The sequence below is a fragment of the Grammomys surdaster genome, unplaced genomic scaffold (genome assembly GCF_004785775.1).
Source record: "Grammomys surdaster isolate TR1022 unplaced genomic scaffold, NIH_TR_1.0 167, whole genome shotgun sequence".
NCBI classification, from domain to species: Eukaryota; Metazoa; Chordata; class Mammalia; order Rodentia; family Muridae; genus Grammomys; species Grammomys surdaster.
In genome coordinates, this window is record NW_021604615.1 from 7,277,330 (window position 1) to 7,286,069 (window position 8,740).

An 8,740-nucleotide genomic window follows, 5' to 3' on the forward strand; every position below is an offset into this window, starting at 1 on the left:
ACATCAACAGACAGCAGCTATGTCACCAGCACCGTTAGTCATCAGGACACGGGATTCAGAACTGCTGTAAGGGTGACATGGTAGTGAGGCTCCGTTTGCCATCACTGCCTCAGGATATGGAAGCTGCTCCGAGATGGACAAAGAGCTGGAGATGAAAAAAAAAAACATAGTATCTGAAGACCCCAGTGATTGAAGGCACAAGGAAGACAGCTCTGGAAATGCTCCAGGTGGCTGGAAAGGACAAACAACATGTGGCCTCTGTATTGCACAAAGAGCATCACATCCTAGGAAACTGTCTGCAGTTCATGAGCAAGAAGGACCTGGAAGTAGAATTTTGTGGTCAGAGAACAGTTCATTTCAGACCTGGGGGCTCTTCCATCTTTTGGGCCATTTCAGAAAGTCCTGAAAGCTCATGAAGCTGGCCAGTGTGTCTTTGTCCCACATGCAGGACAATAAGAAAGACTGCTCTTACAATGATGAGGAACTCAGCACTGGAGTTCGTGGCTGTCACCCACTCTGCTCCACAGGAGAAAGTGGTTCTTAGCTGTTACAGCAGTGGAATCTTACAAGTGTATCCTCTTGTAAGTTTTTCAACTTTAACAAGTTTGCCACCAAAGCGGTGAACAGTAGGAAGTATGGACGAAAACGTGAGGGATGGAGCTGCAGGCCTTGTTTGTGAGCAGACACAGTGGCAGAGCCGCAGCGGGATAGTCATGTACGTCCTCAAAATATTAAGATGCGTCAATCATTGTATGGTGGCACATCCAAAAACACGGAGCAATCTGGAAGATGGTTTTGCATACCCATGTTCACAAAACCATAACTCACGACTGCTTAACGAAGGAGTCTGCTTAACCAGACTCTCTGTAGACAGCTGAATGAATGAGCAAAGCTGGCGTGTCCACATCTGCATCATTTTGACCACTGAGCATCTCTCTGAGTGTACAGCCTGTGCTTAGGTCTCACCCTTCAAGGAAACTATTTTGAGGATTAATAAACAAGCCATTTCCATCAGCGCTGATAACCAACTACAGCCTCGTCTTAATGTCACTGTGTACTGTGTGGATTTGCTGTCGGTCTCTGTGAGTGTCACACACACTGTAGAGGATAATGGACCAGTGTCACCAAAAACAGAAGGTAAGAATTCCATGCCCAGTGACAACACCTTCCAAAGTTTTTCAGGAAAAAAAAGTGAGCCAGAATAAGCATCATTCGCAGGTCTGTGGGATTAGTAATATTGAGACAGAGGCTGAGATGTGGGCGCACAGTTACAAAAGTATCAAAGACAGATAGCCATTGCCTCTTCCTCTCCATACCAGTGTCACTCCCCCGTGAACATGGTGATTGCTCCTAAGGCCAGCCAGACATTCTGCAAGAACTGTGACAAGTGCTAGCCTCACAGAGTGATAGAGTTCACACACAAGGAGCAGGGATTCTTTGTGTGTCCAGGGAGAGCGGTGTGATGACAGGACACAGAGCAGCTGTGGTGGGAGGACAAAGTCTACTTTCCACAAAAAGGCGGAACTAGGAAGATTGTGCTGCAACTAGACTATGTGGAGCCCATTGCGGGTCTGAAAGACGGCCAGCTAGTAAGAGATGAGAGCTTGTGAATTGGGAAGCCAGAAGAGAAGAGCCACGGAATCCGGTTCTATGCCACTTTTGTCATGAAGACAATAAAATCACAAGCAGTTACTCACTTCAAAACAAAGATGGAGATGGAAAGACACATATTCAATCATCCAAGAGGGGGAGGGGAGGAAAAGAGAAGGAAAGGGGAGGGAAGGAAGTGGGAGGGAGAGCAGGAAGGACGGAAGAAGGGGGAAGGGAGGAGGGGAGGAAGGAAGGAAGAAGGGAGGGAGGAGGAAAGGAAGGAGAGGAAAGAGAGGGAGGGAGGAGGGATGGAAAGAAGGAAGAAGGGAGGGAGACAGGAAATAAGAGAGAGGGAGGGAGAGAGGGAAAGAGGGAGGGAGAGAGGGAGGGAGAGGAAGGGAGAAAGGAGGAAAATGTGTAAAAGCAACGAATGTATGTCCCCACAGCACAGGGAGCAGCAGCAAATTGTTTTAAGATGACACATGGAGCATCATGAGGGCGTGAAGGCGGGTAGCCATGAGTCACTGTTGTGTAGTGAAGGCTGAGGCCAACAGGAAGGGTTCAAGGTGTGTGTAGCTAGTCAGCAGCGGAGAGTAAACCGAATTGTTAAAAAAACAAAAAGAAAAGCGGTGCAGGGCAGAGGGGGAGAGACTGACTAAGAAGAAGAGAAAGAGGAAGGAGAAGAAGGAAGAAGAAGAGGAAGAAGGAAGAGGAAGGAGAGGAAGAAGGAAGAGGAAGGAGAGGAAGAAGAAGGAGGAGGAGGAGGAAGGGGAAGGAGAGGAAGAAGAAGAAGAAGGAAGGGGAAGGAGAGGAAGAAGGAAGAGGAACAATCCTCAAATCTAGATTGTCTTCTGACTAAGAGTCTCCTTTTCCACAGCTGCTTGTGAGACACCCACCAGCACATGTGTTGGTTCAGCCATAAAACCAGCGGCAAACAATTTAGAATAATTAAACGCACACCCCAAACATTCTCTGGACACAACAGAAATAAATGAGAGTCAACGACGTCGAGAGACATCGGGAAATTGCCTAAATATTTGCTGATTTACACAGCACGATTCTCAGTGACCCGCTGAGCGATAAAGTCAAAAGAGGCATTTGGAAATATTTTTAATTGAATAAGCCGGGCAGTGGTGGCGCACGCCTTTAATCCCAGCACTTGGGAGGCAGAGGCAGGTGGATTTCTGAGTTCAAAACCAGCCTGGTCTACAGAGTGAGTTCCAGGACAGCCAGGGCTACACAGAGAAACCCTGTCTCGAAGAACCAAAACAAAAAAACAAACAAAAAATGAATAAAAATGGAAACACATGCTGAAATTTGTGGGAGACAGATCAGTGCTTACAATGGAAACTTTGTATTAAATGTTTGGACTGAGATGTTTAAAATTATTCATACATGAGAAAAGAACTGAAAACAGAAAATATAGAGGTCCTGCAGTGTAGAAGGCAGAGGAACAGTGGCAGCCAGCTGAGGTGTGGTCTCTCAGCATGGCCCACCTGAAGTGTGATCTGACAGACAGGCTGGGTTGTGGGGCAGCTTTGTCGGTACAAGAGGAAGAATGGGACTGTGAGATGCAGAAGCCAGGTTGAACAAGGACACGGTAGATGTGAGGACATAGCCTAACAAGTATTCCTGAATCAAAGCAATAACACAAAGTTGCCCTCATGACGGCCCATGTGGCAGTGTAGCTGAGCAAGATCTCCCCATTGATTCTATGCCACTGTTTCACTAATAATGTTCTCCTCATCCTTGGGCCTCAGGCTCCGCATCAGAGGATCCAACCAACTCAGGGACCAAAAATATCCCCCCCAAAAGAATGTTGTCTGAACGTACACAGGCCCCTTCCCTGTCACAGCTGCCTTACCAATATAATAAAGTATTTGCACAGCATAACGTATCGATGCTTATAAACCATCAGGATGGGCTTCCAAGTATTGAGAAAATCATCAGCTTACACACAACACCACACGAGCATCTTTGAGCCTGGGTACCACTGGGCATCCAGGAGCCACTCTCCTATAGAAACTGAGAGCAGATGCTCCACTGTCTTCCCCTGGCCATGGCTTTCCTCCCCTTTAGTCCAGAGATTTTTTATACTACATCTAGGGTGATGGGGTGCCCAAGCCCTGGAGTGCTCTAGACAGCCTGCATTTCAAGTATGAATGAAATGACAGAACCCATAGGGTTGATACATCCCGGGTGATATGCTGGGTGGGAGACAGCATTAAAATGGAAAGGAAACTGACCTTGTGTTCCACAGCATCCTTTAAGGAGAAAGGTCAGAAAAGGCAGAGCCTTCCGTTCCACCCGGAGTCTTCCTCAACCCAGCGTTGGCTCTCACTGTGTCTCCTCTGCCTCCCAGAGCCTGAGTCACACCTTGTAATTTCTAGAAAAAAGCTAAACGGAAGGAATGAGACAGCTCCCAGCTTAGCTTGCTCCTAAAAATTAAAAGAGAGCTGTCAGGTGGAATTCGGGGCCACGGGGTTCCTGAGTACAGGAAGGATTCTGTTCAAGCTTCCTGTTAATGGTTGCTACCCTGTGGTGTGAGTGTTCTGTGGAAATGGCCACCTATAGGAGCTGGAAGCTCTTCCCTGATGCCTGAGTCCCTGACTCAGCTTGAGCTTGGACCACAGGCTAAGTGAATGAGTGAGCATTCACACTGAGGGGCAGGTAGGGCTCTGGAAGCTATTTGGTTAAAGGCCAGGCAGAGATGTCTGTAAGAACATAAGCAAAGACGGGCCCCTAGACTTACTGCCACAAAGAGAGACAGCTCCACCCTGTGTCATGATACCTGTGTGTCACCCACAATGTCATCAGGAGTACACAACCAGGAAACAGCACACTGGGAGGTGGCAAGACCCCAGTAGGGAACACAGACCAGGGAAAGCTTTCTTCCATTTTCACTGAAGGCAAATACCACAGGAACTGGACCGTACGGGCTCAGACAAAGAAACCCAACAGCAGCAGCCGGTCTCCAAACTGATTCTACTCAGCTCATACCTGCTGAGTTGGCTCCGACATGTAGAAAGAAATGGAAACACTGGTGGGAAGTTTGTTTCAATGGCAGGAGAGTGGATTTGGTCAAAGCATATCTTTCTTACCGTGAATTGAACCCAAGGAAAGTGGGGGTACACTCATTCAACTCTCAAGTCACTGAGATCCCAGGTATCCACCAGGCCTGGGAAGCTGTCTTGCAGAGCCACCTACAAATGGTGACAGCCTCCGTCATGGCACTGAAGTTGGGACAGCCACCAACTTAGAGGGACCACACCATCCTGTCTACACTGGAGGCCACTTGATTCTCAGGAGATTTCTCTATGCTCTGCATGTAATCAAATATAAGATTTAACATGGCCAGTTTATCAGTCGTGTCTGTGTTCTGGGGTAGTCCTAATAAAATTCCACATATGTGTGGTTTAATTCATAGGAATACACTCTCCTCTATTCTAAGAGACTGAAATGCCAGAATGGGTGGATGGATGTCCTGTGGCTACCCCTGATGTTCTGTGTCTTTGCACACATCACCTGATCTGTTTCCTTCCTCCTCACTCAGCATTCCCCATGGGTGTCTGTGGCCAGATTTACCATTTTTATAAGGACACAGTCACACTAGAGTAGGGCCGAACTTTTCCTCTAGGCCAATGATTCTCAGCTTGTGGGTGGACACCTCTTTGGGACTCCATATCAGGCATTTGTATTATGATTCATAAAACGTTAGCAAAATTACAGATGTGGAGTAGCAACAAAAGGCCGTGGTTGACGGTCACCACAGCAGGAAGGGCTGTATTAAAGGGTCACAGCACTAAGGAGGTTGAGAAGCAGTGGTCTAAGCCCTCATCCTAGTCAACGTGTCTGTAAAGAGCCTGTTTCCAGGAGGGCGGACCACAGGTTCCGGGGTCTTGGATGTTGTTTTGTTGTTGTTGTTTTATTTTGTTTTGTTTTTCTTTTTTAACTGTTGGTTTTGTGTTGCCATAGGATAAGCTCAGGGTTTCATTAATGCTGGCTCTACCCGTGAGCCGAAGACTCAGCCCGAGTTCACCATTTCTGAAGTTAAACAGAAAAAGCACCGTGGTGCGCTTCCCCATCAGACTTTGATCACAGTGTATTTTTCTCCCCCCACCCCCACAGAAAAGAAGAGTTCAAATGATGACGTGTATAGGAAACTGTCTGTTCTGGACAAATTCCTTGAAAACATAGGACAATCTGAAGGCAGCCTGGAGCTAACAGGCAAGTGATCCCTGATCAGCAGGTCCCCTGATGGGCTGAAGTGGAGAAAGAGTGCAGCTTGCAACTGAGGCTCTCAGATAAGCTGGAGTTTCGTGGGGCATCTGACCTGACAAGTCTAAATTAAGGGATTCTAAGCCAAGTCACTGAGGGGCTCTGTCCATCCTCAGCCAAACCAAATGTGTGGTTCCCCCTTTCCCAGAAACAGTTAGGAAGGCTTGGTCTCCACCACTGTGCTTGATGGCCTGCCCCTTCATGACCAGGACATCTGTTAGGCCTGCTTCTCACTTGAGAAGGACACCTTCCCTCGGGACTGGGTTCTGCTCCTCATCCTCACATGGCGAGCCTCGCCCCAGCCCACCCCTGTGGCTCTCTCACGGTTTCCTTTTTGACCTGAGAGGAACTAACTTGGTAGTGGGAGTTGGGTCTCAGCAAGAGCAGAGGCTCAGCCTGGGTTTGAATCCCAGCTTGGCCATGGTGAGGACCTCACATAGATCCTGTCGGGCAAAGGGTGTGTACTGAGCTGTAGTTCTGGATACTCAATATGGTGCAACTTTGGCTCCCTCCTGGGGGTCAAGATGGAGTTGAGTGAAGTTGCAAAGTGTGAGCCTGGCTCCAGGGGAGTTCTCAGGATCCATCCCCCTGCTCCTGGAGGAGGGACCTGGCTGCTAACAGCTAGACGGAGGTGATGAGGGTTGGTATGTATCCCAACACCCACTTTACCAACTCCACAGATGAACAGGCTTTCTTGGACTTGAGGTCATTTCCCGCTGGCCCTGAAGGGCCCTGTCCCTTGTGTCAATGGGACTCATTTAGACTTTGTGATAGCACACCTGCCATAGAGCGGTGACTGATGGTTAGCTCTTTTCCTGGGACACCTGGGGTTTGTGTATTTGCTTTATTTTAATGGCCTGTGCAGGGTCTCACCTGTGACCCACAAGGCCTTTGGAGGAACCTGATATCTCCTCCAGCCCTTCCCCTATCATAACCTCAGAGCTCCCCACAGGCCTTCCTCCGTCCCCAAGCATCATCCCTGAAGAAAGATGCCACAGGACCCCAAACTCACAGGCTTCTGTCCAGAAGGTCCCTTCTTCCAATGTAGGGATCTGTGACTCAGGGTGGCCACTCAATCTGGTTACTCCTGGCCAACCATAGGTGAGTGGCAGGCAGAAGAGGATGGCCACCTGGTCACTGTATGTCCCTGAGAGCCTCATGGTGACCCCTAGAAGAGTGTAAAATCTCTGATGCTTCAAGTGGAGACCCTGCCTGCCCAGAGATTCTTGCCCACTCAGGCCACACCCGAAAAGCCAGGCTGCTTGTTCTCAGCCTTGCCCAGGAGCCGTGGGGTCTGGGGCACAGAAATGAGAAGAATCTCCTCTTTCCAAACAGAAAGCATCTTTTAGGAGGAGAAGAGGACCAAGCCCAGGAGGACAGCATGGCACAGGCGCTCCTGAGCTTAAAAAGGCAAGGAGACACCGGAGAACTCCACACCACCCACCCTCAGGGAGCATACGCACTCACTGTTATCCATTCTTAAAAGAAAATTGCTTTTTCCATGTAACCCTAAGTTGAGTCTTTTAGGTGTTAAAGGATATGGATTTTGCAGGATTCTGTCTCATTTGTAAGTCACCACAGACCGGTGTCCCACACTCTAATCCCACTGCATCCCAGATTATATTTGTCTTCAAAAAGAGAAATGGCTTCTCCTCCCCACAATGACACCAAAATCAGCGAAAAATGCAGCCTCGTGGTGCCCTTAGGACTCAGCTGTGCTCAAGTGGCCACTCCTCTCTGGGGCATTTGCACAGAGTTAAAAAGGTAAATTCACGTGCAAAAGTGAAGATACTAGTATCAGCCAGCAAGTGCGAGAGATGAGCCGGCCGCGGTCAGTCAGCATGAAGTGTGCCTCTGGGTGACAAGTCTTCACTGAGCCCGGATCTGACCATACAGCACTTTCACAGGAGAAGGTGTCACAGTTATGCAAACGTGACGGGCACTTAAGGGCACAGCTACCTTGGGTAAGACCTGCAGCTGGAGTGGCCCCTTGAACACACCACGGTCCGGGGAAGATATTGAGAAAGATGATTGAAAATCATTGAAATTTACCTCATGGCCAACATGGTGGATATTTTTACTCGGAGCATGGAAGGTGAGTTCTGCGGTTGGATACAGCATCCGGCCGCGTCTATTACACAGGTTAGGGTTCAACGTAGTTTAAGTGCTGGTTGCTTGCTGGTCACCAATAGAGGTGTGTCGAAGTAGACAGAGTCATTCATGACTCAGTTCTACCAGTTTCTCAAGGTTCAAAACCACCAATAGTTTTTCTCTCCCAGGTGGATTTAAATCTTTATTGTTACACAATGTTTTCTTTATTGTTACAAAATGTCCTCTGTGGGGCTCCATCTTGCCCTGGATCTAGGAATGTAACCCAGCCACAGTCCTTATTTATTTATTTATTCATTCATTCATTCATTCAGTTTATTTGGTTAATGTTTTCTATCTGTCACCCTCTGTTCTGTAGCATACCCAGGGTGTAGCTTTTTCGGTAATATGTAGGCTTGCAATAGGAATATCCAAGCCATTTCTGTTTAATGTGATCACATTCCGGATGTGTTTGTTTCGACGGCTTGCCATTTGTACCACACACCGGAATTTTCCCTTCATTCATCTCATCCCGATTAGGCAAGCGTGCTTTTCCATTCCCCTGCATCACGCTGTTAATTATACATTTTACCAGCGTTTTGAAGGTTGTGTGAGGGAATATAATATGCATCCCTGACTCACTGTGATCTAACGCAACCTTCAAAGTACTGATGAAATACGTAATTAACACCGTGAGGAAGGATTTTCGCAAAGTGGGATGACTCCATTTAATGACCTGCATCGCTTTCTCATTGTTTAGGGGCGCATATATTTTTAAATGCCA

General features: G+C 47.9%; 1 protein-coding gene across 2 annotated transcripts in view; it reads left to right on the forward strand.

Moving 5' to 3' along the window:
• Spaca7 (sperm acrosome associated 7) overlaps positions 1 to 7,370 on the forward strand; it is a 23,676-nt gene extending 16,306 nt beyond the window's left edge. For both annotated transcript variants that reach the window (XM_028766273.1, XM_028766274.1), the window contains exons 6-7: positions 5,719 to 5,817; positions 7,204 to 7,370. In XM_028766273.1, coding sequence (XP_028622106.1) covers positions 5,719 to 5,817; positions 7,204 to 7,217 — 113 coding nt within the window. In that variant the 3' untranslated portion in view covers positions 7,218 to 7,370. The remainder of the gene's footprint in view (positions 1 to 5,718; positions 5,818 to 7,203) is intronic.
• The last annotated feature ends 1,370 nt before the right edge of the window (positions 7,371 to 8,740 follow it).